The sequence below is a fragment of the Adiantum capillus-veneris genome, chromosome 11 (assembly GCF_014529385.1).
Source record: "Adiantum capillus-veneris isolate H3 chromosome 11, ASM1452938v2, whole genome shotgun sequence".
NCBI classification, from domain to species: Eukaryota; Viridiplantae; Streptophyta; class Polypodiopsida; order Polypodiales; family Pteridaceae; genus Adiantum; species Adiantum capillus-veneris.
In genome coordinates this window covers 14,839,654-14,858,497 of record NC_140941.1, presented here as the reverse complement: position 1 = coordinate 14,858,497, position 18,844 = coordinate 14,839,654, and the positions used below count along the sequence as shown (strand labels likewise).

The following is an 18,844-nucleotide window of genomic DNA, read 5'->3' as shown; positions in this document are numbered from 1 at the left end:
TAGGCGGGCTCTCTCAACGAGAAGGGGACTAATCACATCATGTGTACTGTTTGGATCAAACAATATGATAAAACGCTGCCCCTTTACATGACCTTAACACTTCAAGAGATTCATCAATGTGTGTGTCAGAGTCAGGAGAAGATGCAGGTTGTGTTGTGAGAGTGCTTGTGGTATCTGTGGGTGCCTTTGGTTCTTTAGGTGGGACTGTCTTAGGACAGGCCTTCTTAATGTGCCCCTTGAGGTGACATTGAAAACATCTACCTTCTTTAGCATAAATCACTTGTTCTTCAGCCGTGATGTATCCTCCTACAATTCCTTGTGAAGCTTTTTCATCAGGGGTTAGCTTAGGTTTTGCAGGTGCTTTAGCTTTACCCTTAGATTCATTGTTAGAGTTCTTTTATGAGGAATTAGAGGAAGAAGGGCTAGAAGAATTACCATTCTTACCATTCTTACCGTTCTTACCATTCTGTGTGTTCTGAGAATTCTGAGAGGTCCGTTGAGAAGACTTGTTCTCCTTAGGCTTTCCCTTGTCGTGCTTCATCTCTTGGGCGAGAGCGATTGGTACCCCCTTGTTGAGATCCGCGGGGTCAAAGACTTCAACATCAAACTTGATGTATTCGTCTAACCCAAAGAGAAAAGCCTCTTTGCGCTCATCATCCGATTTGCATAATTGAGTGCCTAGGTGCAAAACATAGTTAGAAAAAGACATGACTGGGATACCATGTTGCTTGAGATTGCGCCAATCCTCTTTCAATCGTGCGAGGTACTGAGGTGGCATAAACCGCGCCTTGAGCTTGTCTTGGAAATCAGCCCAACTAAAAGAGAGGGGCGTGAATTCGTCAGCTTCCTCTAGGTGCGCGGCTAGCTGTTGCTTTTGCCATGCGTGGTACCAATTGATGGCATCACCGGCAAGGTACATAGCTGCCGTCAAAACTTTGCTATTTCCTGTTTTCTTAGTTGTCGCAAAATAAGCATTAAATTGATGCAACCAAGAATGAATCACCGTAGCATCCATCTTACCATCATACTTACTGAAAGTCAACTTTTCGGTGACTGGGTTGTTGGAATCCGCATCGTGGCTTGTACCACTTGAGGAACTCTCACGATCTTTGGGTGGTTCGGTCTTCGAGGCTAGTACTTGGGCAAGCAATTCTTGAGTGCGTAGCTCCCTTTGAGCTTCACGCTCCGCCTCCAAGGCCGTGCTTCATGCTGCTGCTCCCTCCTTTCTTAGTTCTTTTCTTTCTTTTCTTGCGTCGCGCTCGCGTTCGAAAGCAAGACGCTCGTCTTCTTGTTGTGCGGTAAGTCTGGCGTCTCTTTCGTCGCGCTCGCGGTCCTTGGCTGCTTGCTCACGGTCCTTAGCTGCTTGTTCATGGTCCTTAGCTGCTTGTTCTGCGGCAGGTCTTGCAATTCTTTCGTCGCGCTCACGGTCCCTAGCTTCTTATTGTTCTGCTTTGCTTGCGAGTTGTGCCAATGCAACTTGATTCGTTTCTTGTTGTTGTGCCATCATGTCCAACATCGACTTGACCATCATCTCCATAGGAGTTAGAACAACTCGTGGCGTAGATGGCAAAGGGGGAGGGTTGGAAAAATCTCCCGGTGGGGAGAATCCTTCATCGTCTCTCTCATGCTCATCACCTGAATGCGAAGTATCCATTCCGCTTCGGGTGATGACCATGCACTAGGATCTTTGGTTCTTAAGTTCACGAGGAACTTGGTTCTTGAGGGTCTTGAGGTTCTTGAGGTTTTTTTTTGCTTGCAAATCGCGTTGGAGAAGGATCTTCTCTTCACCCGAGTTCTACTCTTTTCTGCAGGCGCACCCCTTGGCGGCCTTGCGCTCACACCAAGGTTGCTTTTTCCCACCTCACGTCGATTGGCCGGCCGCTAAGTGCACGGTCCGCTCTCAAGGAGTGAAAAGAGACACAAGGGGAGGCTGGACAAGCCCTTCTTTCTTGGGATTCCTGTCACTCTTCAACAAAACACGATTAGGAATCGACACGCCCAAGTAAACTTGGGTTCGTGGGACCGCAACAAGCAAAAAAAATTCTTGTGGTTCTTTCCTTGAGTAATATAGCTGCCGGTAGGGGAGGAAAACGCCAAGAGAACAAGCTTTCTGGCGATGGCCTGTTGGGGGAAAAACGCCAATGATGGGAGGCTTGCTGGCGATGCTAAAACGTTGGGGCTGATGGTGGAATGGCCTCACCAAGACATGCTTGACGAAGTTCTTGTTGAGAGAGGGAGGGAGTACCTGTTGCTTGGAAAAGCCTGCTGTGCTCCTTGCTCATCTGCCCAATTGTGCTAACTTGGGTTTGCTTATATATTAACTTACCTAATTTGCCCTATTAAGTTCCCAAAAAAAGTCACTTAATAAATAATTTAAAAATATCACAAATAGGGAAAAATAGGATAGTCACTTGAAAAATCCCCAAACTGACTCTGATGGAATCTGATGGAAATGTCACGTGACACATCCCAACCCTATGTGCCCGTGGACAAGCTACACCACAGGAGGGTTCAGTTAGTCTAGATTAGCAGTGATATGGCACTTTTGTGAGTCTATTCGTAGACCGCGCATGCCTAGTCACTTAGCATAGATGTATATCCTCCGGTTGCACACAACATGATCATCCCTAACCTAATTCTAGAAACCCTAACCTAAAACCTGCAAACCCTAATTTTGGAAACCCTAATTCTAGAAACCCTAACCTAAAACCTACAAACCCTAATTTTGGAAACCCCAACCCTAAAACTTCAAAAATCCTAACCCTAATTTTTGCCAGAAACCCTAACTGTTGAAACCCTAATTTTGAAAATCCTAACCCTAAAACCTGTAAACCCTAATTCTGCTGCCAAAAACCCTAAAACTGTAGAAACCCTAACCCTAACCCTAAGGACAACAGGGAGATTTCCGCGTTTTGTGCTGGCTGATGACGTGGCAGGTTGTATGGATTTCCGTGATTTACGCTGGCAGCTTTTTGGCTTTGCTTTTGGACCAGAAGCTTTTGAGTTTTGAAGGCTTTGCACTGTAATTGCTTTTGAGGCCAAGGGCCTTCAAATATGAGGTTAGGGCTCATTCTCTGGCATGCGTCCTGGAGAAGGTGCAGAGTCTGGAGTACCGGCTTGTACTATGTTGATGCAATATAAAGAAATACCGAAAGGGGCGCCAAGGTTTGGGGCCAATACTCTCTGGGGTAGAATTCCGCCACTCCATGTCGCGTGTCGTCTCTCTCTCTTTCAGTTTAGTTGTTATTGAAGTGCTAAAAGTCTGTTCAGTCTGTTCTTTTCTATTGGCACATGGTGCCCAGCTTGTGACAGTGGTATCAGAGCATCAGGCGTGTGCTTTTCTAAAACTATACTGGCCCTACAAAAGAGCAGACAGAGGTATCTTCGCCCTCCAACCCGGACTTATTAGCGACTCCTCTGCTCTGTCTCTTCGCCTTCCAACCCGGACTTATTAGCCACTCCTCTGTCTCTTCGCCCTTTACCCCGGACTTATTAGCCACTCCCACCCTTACTTCATCGTGCATCGGGCGCGCTCCCATCTTCACCGCTCATGTCTGATAGGGCATAAGCCAATTAAGATCACTTGCAAGAGAAGGATCCAGATTTGCTTCAAGTCACTGTTTTTTCTCAGAAGCAGTGCCATGCAGATGTTGATGTCTACAGCTACCAAGCAGCACACTCCAAGTACTTGGCAAGCTTTCAAGAATTTTTTTTTCCGAAGTTATATGGTTTCTGACATCTTCCTTTGGAGTGCAACTTCTGGCAGAGTGGGGTATCTTGAAATGCTTGAATGGAAACCCTAGCAGATTATAACTTGAAGTTTCTCGACATCTTCGAGCAGATGTCTCTTCACGATCAGATGACCTTGAAGGTCCAGTGTGATTGCTATCTCTTGGGACTACCATCGCCGCCAAAGAAACACTATTTGTCCAAGAGCTGATGGACCATGCTGTGCTCGGCTACGATCTTATGGAAGGAACCTAACCCTAATTTTTGATGTAGGTTTCAGGATGGAAAGTCAGTCAACTTTTCGAGCTCGAGTGATATTGAGATTGCTTTTTAAGTTTGAGTTCTGTTTGATCTTGTTTGGTGATCCTGTTTGGAATTTGTTTGAAATGGATGGTATCTGTTTTGAACCTGTTTTGGTGCCGATTTGAATTGTATGACTCTGGTTTGATACTGGTTTCAATGATTGGTGATTTTACTCCCGGGTGGAGAAGTGAGAAATACTGCTTTGTTATTGTTTGAACCTCGGAACGACGCAGGCCATGCCTCGGGAGCGTTTGGTTTTATGCTTGTAAAATAATTGTTGTCGTGACTCCCGGCCCGGACTTTGATGGTTATGCGGGAGGAGTATTAAGCAGTTTGAGCAGTGGTTACTCTCAGCACCTCCAAATGATACAGGCTGCGGTCTGAGGGACGTTGGTTGTAAAAGGCCTCTATATCTCCCGGCCCGGATCTTTTTAGGTTATGCGGGAGGAGTGACGAGGGTGTCGTTGAATATCTCCCGGCCCGGACCTTGTTAGGTTATGCGGGAGGAGTGTTCATCGACGGCTTTATGTTTCTATGTCTTGTAACATGCATATGTAAGCTTTTCTGTTGCATTGTGATGTGCCAACTACTGAATATTCCTAATTGGATGAGATTGCCTGGGTATGTAATTTTAAACACCCGTGGAAGATCAGTACGGTCTGGGTGTGATGGCTAATTTTACTACGCCGGAATATCAAGAGTTCTGATCTGGACGAGAGGAGAAGCTAACTCCTTGATCAAAACAGCCGAAAGGAGAAGCTAACTCCTTGATCAAAAGAGCAAAACGAGAAGCTAACTCCTTGATCAAAACAGCAAACTGATGTCCCTCGGAATGACCCTCGGAAATTTTTGAGCTAACTTGAGTTGTTTTGCAGATATGCTGTAATCGCGGACGATTACTCTCTTTCAAGGGGAGATGTAACAAATTGCTGACGTGTCAAAGCCTAAAGAATGGAGCCAACTTACAGATGTGGCCGAGGGGCCTAACCTGTCACAAAGTGATGACGTGGCTGCTCGAGAGCAGAAACCCTAACCCTAATTTCTGCCCAAAACCCTAATTGCTGAAACCCTAATTTTGGAAACGCTAACCCTAAAACCTGCAAACCCTAATTCTGGAAACCCTAACCCTAATTTCTGCCAAAAACCCTAATTGTTGAAACCCTAACCCTAAAACCTGCAAACCCTAATTTTGCTGCCAGAAATCCTAAAACTGCAGAAACCCTAACCCTAACCCTAAGGGCAGCAAGGAGATTTCCGCGTTTTGCGCTGGCTGATGACGTGGCAGGTTGTATGGATTTCCGTGATTTACGCTGGCAGCTTTTTGGCTTTGCTTTTGGACCAGAAGCTTTTGAGTTTTGAAGGCTTTGCACTGTAATTGCTTTTGAGGCCAAGGGCCTTTAAATATGAGGTTAGGGCTCATTCTCTGGCATGCTTCCTGGAGAAGGTGCAGAGTCTGGAGTACCGGCTTGTTCTATGTTGATGCAATATAAAGAAATGGGCGCCAAGGTTTGGGGCCAATACTCTCTGGGGTAGAATTCCACCACTCCATGTCGCGTGTCGTCTCTCTCTTTTTCAGTTCAGTTGTTATTGAAGTGCTAAAAGTCTGTTCAGTCTGTTCTTTTCTATTGGCACGTGGTGCCCGGCTTGTGACAGGTAGTTTTTCCCCTATTGTTTGTAATCATTGAATATCTCAGGTGTTTTTTCACTATCAGATGCGTATCCTTGTATGCCTACGGGTTGATGTAATGCCTTCGGGCCTATAAGTTTGATTATGTAATACAAAAGGGTACCAAGCCCCCCTTCTTTTTCCAAAAAAAAAAAAAAATCTTTCTCACAAAATAAAATATGGTGGAAAATTTTACTTTACACAATAGCACACAAAATGTTACTTTTCTCGTTGAAATGTGGATTGATTTTTTTTCTTTTTTCTTCATAAGGAAGGGCTGGCGATGTATTTAAAAATCTCAGACAGAGCATTTCAGCTGGTGAGTAGTTTTGATATTCATCTTGCTCTTTTAAGTTGCTGATGCAATTGAATTGAAAGCATGAAGTGTTAGATTTTGGGCTCTTGTTTATACCTTTTGTAAATGGACAAAGAGCAAATATTGAAGTCAAATGAGAGGAATAGGGATAGTGAGCTTGTACGATAGTCTAGTGTACTTCATCCTCTTAAACAAGGAGATAGGTGTAGAAGCTGCCAATCCCTAATGTAGGAAGCCAATTCAATTAGGTTGTGTCCCCTCCTGGTGTCTTTGTGATAATATTTGGACTAGTAAACAGTAGAAGACCACTAATGTTTATCTTGTTTAAATGTATTAGTGTTCCCTTCAGCCTTGTCCTAGTTTTTCCTATGCAATTCTGTCTTCTCGACCATATAGACTTACCTTTTCGTATTTCATTTGTGTGCACCTTAGACTCAATTATGCTAAAGAAAATGATAATTTAAACACCCCCCCCCCCCCGCCGGGGCGCCGTGGATCTCTTTTTTCTTTATTTAGAGTCAATCATTTGATTACCCCCATGGACCCTCACACCCATCCACACACACATTTTTGAGCTTTGTAAATTGTATCATATGATATCTGGAGGATATGACATTTATATAGGGTTTTGTCTCAAGAGGAAGTACCAAGTCTAAAGGTTGAAGGATCAGAAGAACTTGTAGATTCTTGCGGTCGATTAATCAAACTCAACCAGTAAAGAAATACCCAACCAGGGGCGTTGAGAGTGGTGGTTCAGGGCCACCGTCTGTCTCGTGCAGGAATGTCCCACTCTGCCATTCTGGATGTCACAAATAAATGACGTGGCATGACCCACACTGAAGTTGAAGAGAAGGGGACGAGCCAAGCCTGACCCAAACTCGAAAAGAGGACCAAGATCTGCAACAGCTGTTTGTACAGTTCTTGCTGCAAGATACAACGGATTTCACGCCGATAAATGATGTGGCATGACCCGCACTGAAGCTGAAGAGATGGGAGTTTTCACGCGAGAAAACTCTCTGTTTTCGCATTCTTTTGCGATGGAACTGTGCGTACCTGAAGGGGATTAGCAATTAGCTAATCTGGTTCCTTTACAGAAGGCTCTTGCCTTGGCAAACGCACATAAAACCCCCAGAACTGTACATGGTCATCTGAGAAGCCCAACTAGAAGGGCATTACCATATGTGCAAAGGGGAGAGAGAGATGCGCAAGAGCAAATCGTCGCGCTGCATGAGACAAGGAAGAAGGCAAGCTTCCCATTAAAGCTATGATCACCTGCACCCACCACACACACACACACACACACACACACACACACACACACACACACACACACACACACACACACTGTGGAGCAATGATAAAAATCAGCCTCCAGCCTCATTTTTGGGCGCTCCCTCTTAGATGAGACCTTTTGGGGTGAGTTGACCTGCAGATTGCTCTCTTATTGCCATGTGTCCAGTTTGCTCCTTTTGGTTTAATTCCTAGTACCCACCAACTTATAAAGTCCGGCCAAGGGGCCTAAATGACTTTAACTGAGCCTAGCCACTTCTTTACTAGTCAGATTCTAGTGCCAATCGGCCCAAGCATCTCGTGGGTGCCTGATCTTGACTCCTGCGGGTGAAACTCTCAGCCAACGACCGTTTCACACTGGCCATGCAATGTCTGGGCTTTTGTGATTTTAACAAGAGGGTCTCAAAAGTTAAATAAAAATCAAGGAAAATAAACCAGCAAATATATATAGTGGTTGTCACAGTCTCGTGACATATCCCCCTCTTAAAATCTCAAACGTCCTCGTTTGCATGCTATATATACATGCCATAGATTATTTAGTATGGCACCCTTTTATCATCGCATGTATCAACAAGAAAGACTGTCAAACATGTGTATAAATGTCTTAATGAGACCTTCATACTTTTGTCAAACAATGTACACTGCTATTGCACTGAATCCTTATGTACATATGAAGTGCTAGCTCTATCATCACCCCTCTTTGGAGCACGTGTCAAACCCTTTGACCTTTGCTCTACTCAAGTGATCTGAGTTGGAGAATACGTGGGTTGTAAACCAAAAGCTTCAAGGTAAAACTGCAATACATTTGGTGACTTTATCAGTTCACTTTCTTCCATCCACTTTGCATCCATAGGTGGATAGTTTTTGAACTTCACCAAATAACGTCTTGCAACTTTTCCCTTAACTTTTCTTCCTTTTGGCCTGTCCTTTCGAAGACTGAGTCTTTGGCCTTCTCTGCATTTCTTGACCCTTAGGAAGCTTTAGGAGTCGCTTTTGCAAAGGACCTTTTTGCTGAATTTTTCTTTGACTGGCTCCCTTTCACGTTGCCCTGGAATCTACTGTCTATTCCGGTGTTGGCAACTTCCATAAGATGAGTAAGGGTGGCCACTTTATTCTTTATGTAGTTATCCTTGAGCCCTTTAGGCTGCCCACAACAATACTTCTCTATCTGCTCTGTCAATGGCACAAACCTATAGGAAGTTACTGAGAGAGATGCTTTACAAAAATTCCTATTGTACTCATCTAAGCTTTTGCAAGAAGCTGCATTGAGTTGGTGCCAATCCCTCATGACATTGGCTTCAAATTCATTGACAGCCATGCAAATGCAAACATTTGCTTGAAGTAAACCCACATGGCGGGTGCTTGTCCTTGCATTAACAATGTCGTCCACCATGAACGTGCATTTCCTTTCAAGAAAGTGGTAGCTTTCGTGACCTTGGAGACCTCTGTAAAATTCCCCCCTTGCATATGCCGTGTCAAACTGCTGGAGGAAAGTAAGAGCCTTCGTCTTGTCCTCGAAACCACTGAAGGTATCAAACTTTACAGCTGCACCACCTTTCTCGTATGGTTTTGGCTTTTTGAGTGTTGCCAAATTATCATAGGGAAGTATTTGCAACATAGGCACTGTAAAATGGAACATCGGTGTCTCTTGGCCATTGACATTTTGCGTCACCTGTGCCATATTTTCTTGTTGGTCGAAAAAACTAGCCGTGCCAAAATTACCCTCTGGCACCCCAAACTGGCCTTGATTGCACCGAAACCCTTGCTGGAGGCCAATGTTACCATACATGGGGTTTGGCATTATGCCCTGCATACCCCCAAAGACTGTTCTTGGCATGTATTGCTGGTTTCCAGGTGCATAACCAGTCATGCTTTGAAACTCAAATCCACCCCCGAAATACCCAGGATGTACCGTGGGTGGTGGAAAAACCTGATGCATAGCCTGGAAATTGGTTCCCTTCCCATTTAATGCAACCTTTGGACTTTGAAAGGTGGTCCGGCTGAACTCGCAAAGCCTGTAAAATTGGCGTCCTAACCACCTATTTGTGGACATAAGGAATTTGCCTTGGAGGCCCAATTGACTCTGTAACATGCGTGTGCTCCCTACCCTGCTGGGACGCATAAGGGACCTAGGAGAAAGTTGCCTTGTCTGCTGTGACATTGGTGGCGCTTGCAAAACTTCTATAAACCTAGGATTCCACACCAACCAAGAAAACACATTTACAACAGCAACCAATTGTGTCCTGAACGCATCCTCGTCTAGTTGCCCAGTCATAAACCCTTGACCTTGTGGAGCATTCACATCAATAAAAGGCACAGGGAGTGGTGGCCGTGAACTCTTGCCAACCTCTAACACTTGAGGAACAGTCTATATGTCCTGTGAAGAGGAACCCTCTTCCTTGGTGTCATTTGCTCTGTCATCCATGGTGTAATTCCAAGCTCCTGTGCTTGTGTCTTCACCAAAAACCAACCTAGGCTCACTCTTTGAGGAAAAAGTGATTCTGTTCCGGTAACGAAACCATGAAACCGACAGACTTAATAAAAAAGGGGCCGACTGGCTGTATGGACACACGGGAAACGCACTGACATACTGACGTGGCTGGTTGTACGGACGACCAGAAAACGCGTTGACAATGCTGGCGTGGCAACGTATGGAATTCCGTAATTTACGCTGGCTGGAAACAACGCCAGCTTATGGGGCTTACAGCTTTTGAGCTTGAAGCTTTTCTTGTAAACTGCTTTTCCATGGCTAAGGACCTTTAAATAGTTTCAAAAGAAGAAAGATACTCGTCTCCGTCTAACGGAGGATCAGAAATCCAAGCGTCTCAAAGAAGGCAAGTGTTTTGATTGTGGCGAACAAGGGCATATTGCCGCACGGTGCCCTAAAAAGGCACACAGAGCACCATCAGGAGATCAGCCAGAGAGTTCCAGAGCAACCGGAGAACGTGGCAGAAAAGGAAAGGTGGAAGCAGGACTGGTACGAGATTGTGTGGGGACCCACCCAGATCAGATTGATGGAAGCACAGAACTTTGTCGCGCATGGGGCAAAGTACGACACCAAGAGGCCCTCATCTTCTTTGACGAGGAGCCAAGGCCAACTTCATTTCACCCGAATTAGCGGCTCGAATTGGAATCACAACCGATCGAAGGGGGCCGTAGGCAGAAGCTGTTCTAGCAGATGGGATGTTGCCATTACACCTGTCATTGGCAAACTTCGTTTGCATTGTTGGAGGTATTTAGGGCACGAGGACTTTTACATCATGCCTTTGGAAGGGTGTGATGTCCTCCTAGGAATCCCTTGGTTTCACAAGAACAGTGTAGTGGTCGATTATAGGGCAAGGAAAGCGACTTTGAAGAATGAGAAGGGCAGAGAAATTGTACTTGATGTAAAATTGAAGGGCGAGTCTGTCTCACTTGTATCGGCTTCGACCATTTCGAAATTATGAAATCCAGTCTTTTTGTTTACTCGATCTTCTTGAAAGAACAGAATGATGAACAATGATCAAATATGTTTGAATTGAAAAAGGAACGACCAGAATTTCTGCACACACAAGCTGATTGTTCTCTGAAGGCCTACCAGGCGAGTTACCTCCACCTCGGCCTGAGGACCATACGATTGATTTGATTCCCGGAAGTACACCACCGAACCGGCCACCTTATTGAGCTAGCCAAGCCCAAAATAAAGAAATAATGAACCAAGTAAAAGAACTTCTAGAAAAGGGTCTCATTCAACCTAGCACTTCACCTTTCTGCTCTTCGGTATTGCTAGTATTAAAGAAAGACGGATCTTGGAGGATGTGCATTGACTATAGAGCTCTCAATAAAATCATTATCAAGAACAGATTCCTTATTCCAAGGATCGATGATATACTCGATAGAGTATAAGGATCCTCTTATTTTAGTAGAATTGATTTGAAGAGTGTATATCATCAGATCCGAATTGCTCCGGGGGATGTCTACAAGAGAGCTTTTTGGACAACCTTTGGTTTGTACGAATATTTGGTTATGCCTGCTGGACTTACGAATGCTCCAGCAACATTCAACCGAATGATGGAAAGGATTTTCAGAGAGTATCGATCTTTTGTGGGCAGGGCACTTTCTTTGACGACATTATAGTTTTCTCCAAGAATGAAGTAGAGCACAGACATCATCTGCTACAGGTCTTTCAAGCATTGCGGAAGCATAGATTGGTTATCAACGTGAAGAAGAGTGAATTTTTCTTGCCCAAGATACATTTCTTGGAGGTTGGGGCACATCCTCAACAGAAGGAGTACAGATGGACCCGGCCAAAATTGAGACTATTGGCGATTGGCCTGCCTCAAAGAATGTTGATGAAGTTTGAAGCTTTCTAGGCTTGTGCTCTTATTATCGGCGGTTCATTCAAAAATTTGCAGAGATCGCCTCTCGTTTGCATTTACTGACTCAGAAAGGAGTCCCTTTCAGGTGGGGACCGACAGAGATTACCGCTTTTCAGACTCTCAAAGAGAAATTGACTACCGGACGAGTGTTGGTCTTGCCAGACTTGCAAAAGCCATTCGAAGTTTATTCTGATGCTTGTGGTTGTAGTTTGGGAGTAGTTTTAATGCATTGAGTGTTAAGACTTACACCACTCTGCTGCGTCACAGGTCTAGGACATACTTGTATGGCTTGTATGTCTTCGGGTTGGCCACCCATAGTCTAGGTTGCTCCTGGTCTGCCGGCCGCCCGACTTTGGGGCCGGCCGCCCACGTTTGTCCGTGCGCCCACATATATTTCCATATATCATTTTTCTGTTGGGTCGTTGGGATTTTTATCAATCCTTGCCCTAGCTCCCCTTGGGCACCAATTTATAGGGCCAGGGAGGTACCCACTTCCATCATTTGGTCATTTGGTCATTGTGTATTGGGTCTTCTGCTCATGGTAGTCATGGGGGACTGATCCCCCCCTCTTCACCATCTCTGGCGTTTGTGTCTGTAAGGATTCTAGGTACTAATCCTTAATTAAGTACTTAAACTCATGATTAATACTTAAGAAACTTGAACTGTACTCAGAAACAAGACTTAGAAGACTCTGTGTTTGATTGATTGAATGTGTGATACAAGGGCTCCTTATATAGGAGATGAAGCGACACAAATAAAAAGACACGTCTCCTGGTGAAGAGACATGACGTTAGACGTAAAGACACATCCTTTCGGCGAAGAGCTGCAACCATTAGGTGAAGAGTCGCACCCGTAGAGTGAAGGGGTGTGACCAGTCGTCGAAGGAGTGTGGCTTTTGGCGAAGAGGCACGTCTCTTGGGCGAAGGGGTGTTACCATTCAAGCGCAAGGGTCCTCCTTGGCATGGCACTTCGCGTATCTGCAACTAGGAGTAGATGTATTGCTGTTAGCATAGTCACAATCGTGACATTCCCTCCCATTTAAAATGAGAGCCCGTGTCAATGAAATGACTTTTGATGTTGATAGAACTCTGGAAAAGCATTGAATCTTCGAAAATCTTCAATCTTTGAGTTATTTTGTCTTCAACCTTTGCTTCTTGCGAAACCTTTTTGCTTTGACTGCTAAATCCCATGTCATTGCATTATTCAAAGACTTTTTAGAGGAATCTGGCATAATCGGGTTGACTGCAACAAGAGGTTGATCTTCAAAATTCTTCATGCGATGTAAGACTTCTGGTTCAAAATCTTCCAGTAACTGCGAAATATTTGAGGAAGAGGAAATCTTCTCAAGGTACTCTTTAGATGGGGTAACTTCAACTTTATGAATCACTGGAGAGGATTTTGGCTTGACACTATAATTATCTTCCAATAATGAATCCGAAAATTCTTCAGAATCATCTTCAGGAACTGTCACTTCATGACTTGCAATTGGCATATCATCATCCAGCAAAGAATCAAAGAAAGCATAGTCGTCTTCAGACTTGGAATCTGCAACTATCTCCTATCTTTGTCTGGTAACGAAGTATCATTTGGAAAAACTTCTTGCTTGAAATCATCTTTGTCTTCTTCAATTGATCCGAGAGAAGTTAATGAATTCAAAAATTCATCAATAATAATATCTGCATTTGCATCGGAAATCATATTCTCTTCATAATCCACTGTATCATGCTGTTTGACTAGTACACGTGAGGCTTGAATCAATCTTTCCGCATGAGAAAGCTCACGTAAAGTCAATTCACGTCCATCTTTGAACAAATTGATAGTATGTCCTCGAAAGCTAATTGGTGGATCATATTGGAATAATCAATGTTGACTAAGAATCATGTCGTAATAAGATAAAGGCATGACTTTGAAATCCAATTGATCTGCATAAGTTTGAATCTCAAACTGCAAGTATCGAACTGTCTGATCACAAGTCAAAATTGATCCATCTGCTAATTCCACATCATATAAGTGAGATGTCTTCTGAGTTGGTAAGCCAAGCTGTTGAACTATCTGAGAGCTGACAAAATTATTCGAGCATCCGCTGTCCACCAAAACATTGATGGAACGACCATTCATAGTTCCAAGAAGGCTCAAAACTTGCTTTGAGAGAGGCTCCAAAACTGAAGAATTGCATTGAACATGCTTCATAAGAATAGTCGTATCCTCTGAGACACGAATCGTATTGACCACATATTTTCTTTTATCCTTAGCAGAATCTGGTTGTTCAGCATTCGATGATGTTTCCCGGTTGGAATTTCTTTTCAAATTAGACGGATTTGGTTTCTTTGGACATTGATACCATCTATGGTCACCACCGCAAATTGTACATAATCCTTCCTTCTTTGAAGTCAAAGATTCATTTGATGAAGAGCCTTGCTGAGTATTGGAATGCCGATCTTGAGAAAAATCACGTCCTTTACCACGATCAAGTGGAGCACTTGAAGAAGATCTGCTTTGAGATTGTCTATCTTGAGAATAGAACCTTGAAGTTGAATAAGGTTGTGTTGCTTGTTGTCTGAACTGAGACTGATGTTGCTGACTTTGGCTGTAACTGTCTTTGCGATCGCGCTGTGAAAAGCAACGCTGTTTGAAGATCTGTCACTAGGGAGAAAATTCCGTGTAGGGCGCTGATTGTCGCCAAGACGCTCCACATAGGCAATTGCAGTATCCAAGGTGGTAGGGTTGTATTTGTGCACATCGTCCTTCAGGTTGGGTTCGAGTCTGTCAATAAAGCTGTGAAGTTTATCAGAGGGATCAAGGGTCTCTATCTCCAGAGTTAGCCTTTGAAACTCTGTGATGTACGCGGCCAAGGAACGTGTCTGGCTCAGGCGGCGAAGAGAAGACCGGGCATGAAAATCCGCATTGGCAGGTTCGATCGCCTTGCGAATAGCACGCCGGAATTTATCCCAAGAAGGTGTGTGTTTACCATCAGCAACCCGTTGTTGCCACCAAAGAAATAATGTGTCCTTGAGCAAAGAACTAGCAAGTGCAACTTTTTACTCTCGACCAAATCTGTGTTGGACAAGTAGACCTCCATTTTGAATAGCCATTGGTCCAGCACGCGCTTGTCGCGGCGACCAGTGTCTGGTTCTGGCTGATTTAACATCAAGCTTCTTCTTCTGTGCAGCATTAAAAATTTTGTAAAGTAATTGAAGTTCGCGATTGTCTACCTCTTCAGTTGGATCTGGTTCGTTTGGTTCGTCCATTGAAGCTTCGGAAGAAGGTGTTGAAGATGCTGCATTAGTAGTCCGAGAAACAGCAGGACGACTTCGAGAAGTGTTTTGCGTCTGCATCTCATCCAAGCAAGTATGAAGTGATGCGAGGCTTATGGAAAGTGTGGCCATCTGCTCCTTGATAAGAGTAAGGGCATCGTCAGATTGACCACCTCCGTCGTGAGAATTCGGCATGGTTACGCCTTAAAAGGAACACGAACAGGGGGTTGGGAACAGGTTCTCGGGCGGGTGCTCTGTGAGCAGAAAATGCCTCTAGAATAAGTTCGCGCTTTGGAGTCGGGAAATCGGGAATAATTATCACTTCTGGCTCTGAGTAGAGAAATTCACCTGCAAAATTTCATCGAGGAATTTCGTGTACTGATTCGCGTCGGCCATGTGTGCGAAATGTCTTGCGTAGAGAAGGTGCGCACAGAGTAGAGCAAGGGAGAGGCAGCGTAAGGTTTTTGTACTTTTTTAATATAGGCTCATGGGAGTTTTTTTTTTTAAAAGATTTATAAGGTGTGTTCGCATTGGCTTTTTTAAAAAATTGGGTGTTTTCACATGGGTTTAAAAATTTGGGTTAATTTGGGGGAGGCTGGTCAAGTGTGGTTTCACATGGGGTTTAATTTAGGGGCTAGTCGGCCATTGTAAATTATTGAAATTGAGGGCACTCACTAGCGTAGAATCTGCTGGCTAATCGTAAAAAAAACTTTATGCTGCTGTGATGTGATTAGCGTAAAAGGCTTGCGCTGCTGGCTTTAATACGTTGCGCTGCTGAGGTTTTTCCGTGTAACAAAGGGCAGCGAAGAGGCATGCCCAACATGGCGTTTCAGCCCAGCGCATGGGGAAGGGAGGGGTGCGATCTGCGAACCGGAGGAGGGGGTGCCAGCACGAACAGTCAATTCAGCCTAGCAGTCAGCCAGCGCAGAATTTCAGCCAGCACCTCAGCGATTGAACGATTTGAAAGTTGCGCAAAGGGGGTTGCCCGGGGAAGGGGTGCGTAGGGTTCTCAGGGTACGTGCACACACACATCTTTCTTCTGTTTTTTATATATTTATATACGTGAAACAGAAAGATACTTGTTACCTCATGCATGCGTATGTGTGTGTGTACCACCTTTCTTTTGCTTCCATACAACTCCGGTAAGGGGGGAGAGGGTAGCAGCGAGGGTGAGAGGCTCACAACCTAGAGGCTCACAACCTTCGGGTCTCGGGAAAAAATTTGCTCTGATACCACTGTAAGGATTCTAGGTACCAATCCTTAATTAGTACTTAAACTCATGATGAAGACTTAAGAAACTTGAACTATACTCAGAAACAAGATCTAGAAGACTCTGTGTTTGATTGATTGAATGTGTGATACAAGGGCTCCTTATATAGGAGATGAAGAGACACAAATGAAAAGACACGTCTCTTGGTGAAGAGACATGACTTTAGACGTAAAGACACATCCTTTCGGCGAAGAGCTGCAACCATTAGGCGAAGAGTCGCACCCGTAGAGCGAAGGGGTGTACCAGTCGTCGAAGGAGTGTGGCTTTTGGCGAAGAGGCACGTCTCTTGGGCGAAGGGGTGTGACCATCCAAGCGCAGGGGTCCTCCTTGTTGGAATTAGGGTTGCAAAGAAATGCACAGCTTGGAGAAGACGAAGGAAGCTCAAGGCACACAATAGAGAGTGTGTTAGTGTGCAATGGAAAGATAGATAACCCTAGAGTGATGGGCGTATATACAATGCTCGGGGGAAAAAACCTCTTAAAGAGGGAAAAAATGCCTCGGTGGTCCTAGTGTGTTCACACACATCACTACCACATGTATATGGTAACAAATCCCCCCTGGAGTGATGCGGTGAACGAGAGCTGGCACATGAGTAAAGGGAAGTGCCATGCCCTGAGGACATGATCAGTCCACAAAGGGGAGTAAGCCCAAAGCTTTGCGGAAAGCTTCAAGCTTCTCACGAGACAATGCCTTTGTGAAAAGATCTGCAAGGTTGTCCTGTGTTGGCACATAAGCCAAGCTGATCTCTCCTGCTGAGAGCCTCTCCTTGACATAGTGGTAATGCATCTCAATGTGCTTTGTGCGAGCATGAAAAACTGGGTTCCTCGCAATTGCCAATGTGCTCTGACTGTCAGTGTAGATAGTGTTGGCAGTGTCTTGTCCAACACCCAAATCAGCCATAAGGCGTCTGAGCCATACACACTCAACCGTAGCTGTGAAGACTGCCCTGTACTCAGCCTCACAACTCGAAGTGGCCACAGTAGGTTGCTTCTTGCTCAACCATGATATACATGAACTACCAAGCATGAAACAAAAACCACTTGTGGACACTCGCGTGTCAAAACAACCAGCCCAATCTGAGTCCGAAAAAGCATGTAAGTCTGGTGGCAATGATTCCCCCTTGGTATAAAACAAGCCAAGATGTAAAGTGCCACTAAGGTAGCGGAAAATCCTCTTGACAGCCTGCCAATGCTTAGACCCTGGGCTATGCATAAATCTGCTGACCTGTGAGACTGCAAACTGAATATCCGGCCTTGTGTTGCATACATAAATGAGGCAACCAACAGCAATTTGGTAAAGAGTGACATCAGTAGGATTACCAGCATCATGTAGACTCAACTTCAAACTTGTTTCCATGGGAGTGGCAATAGGTTTGCAATCCTCAAGTCCAAACTCACATAGCAATGTCTCTATGTAACTTTTCTGACACAAGGCAATACCACCATCACACTGCTTAAACTGTATACCCAAGTAATGATGCAACAGCCCCAAATCTTTCATCTTGAAAGTAGCATTCAAATCAGCCTTAAATTAGTACCTAGTTCTACACCCACTATTGGGCACTGACGACGTTAATGGGGATGTCGTGGTATTTAGTCGATACTATGCATGATGAAGTTGATGGTAATATTGTCTTGTGGGTGACTACCATAGGTCTATACCTTGCACTTTTCTTCAAGGGTGAATCTGGGCTTATCTTGGATTCATCTAGGTATATATATTAAATTCAGCAATATGTCTCTCATTTGGTCCAGTGATCAACAAATCATCTACATAAAGAACCACGATGAGAAGTACATCACCCTCACGCTTTACATACAATGTGCTTTCTGTTGGACTGTTACGAAAGCCTTGTTTGAACAAATGAGTGTCAGCTTTCTCATACCAAGCATGAGGAGATTGCTTCAACCCATACAAAGCCTTCTTACATCTGTACACTTTGTCCTCTTGTCCTTTTACGACAAAACCGCGAGGCTACGTTACATAAACTTCCTCAAATATGTCACCATTGAAGAAAGCAGTAACAATGTTTGATTGATGTACATTCCAACTAAAATGAGCTCCCAATGCACATAGAAAACGCACAGTAGTCATACGACAAGTGGGAGCAAAAGTCTCTTCATAATCTATGCCTTTTTGCTGTGCATAACCCTTTGCAACAAGTCGAGCCTTATGGTGATCGATCTCACCATCCGGCTTGCGTTTCAACTTGTAAACCCACTTCGTACCAATGGCCTTTTTGCTAGAAGGCAAATCACATAAAGTCCATGTGTCATTTTCTATAAGTGCATCATATTCTGATTGCATGGCAGCCATCCAATTTTCTGAATTCTGTGCTTCATCAAAAGACAGAGGTTCCTCAACATCATGTAAGCTAGACACAGCCAAAGCATAACAATCGATGCATAAGATGCATGGCGAGAGCGTGAATGAGTACGACTAGACAAAGGTGCATCCAATTTACTGTCACGCAAAGTGTACACCAGCCATTTTGGCATACCTCTAGCTTGCTCATTTTCAGCCCTTTCCTCATCAAGTACATCATGTACATCTGCTTCAGTAATAGGCAGATCTGTTACATTTTCAGAAACCCCAATAGGTTGTACATTTGCCTCATTGGAACTTACATTTGTATTTCCACCACTGAAAAGAGGCAAC

The 18,844-nt window shown here is 44.4% G+C and overlaps 1 protein-coding gene across 2 annotated transcripts in view; it reads left to right on the top strand.

The window, feature by feature from the left end:
- The window catches only part of LOC147446917 (pre-mRNA-splicing factor CWC22-like protein (DUF3245)), a 78,311-nt gene that overhangs the window by 20,943 nt on the left and 38,524 nt on the right, over positions 1-18,844 (top strand). The window contains exon 2 of one of the 2 annotated variants that reach the window (XM_086522856.1): positions 5,974-6,017. In XM_086522856.1, the coding sequence (XP_086378982.1) occupies positions 5,982-6,017 (36 nt within the window). In that variant the 5' untranslated portion in view covers positions 5,974-5,981. Of the gene's footprint in view, positions 1-5,969; positions 6,018-18,844 lie in introns of both variants that reach the window. The other variant, XM_086522855.1, reaches the window with a different exon arrangement.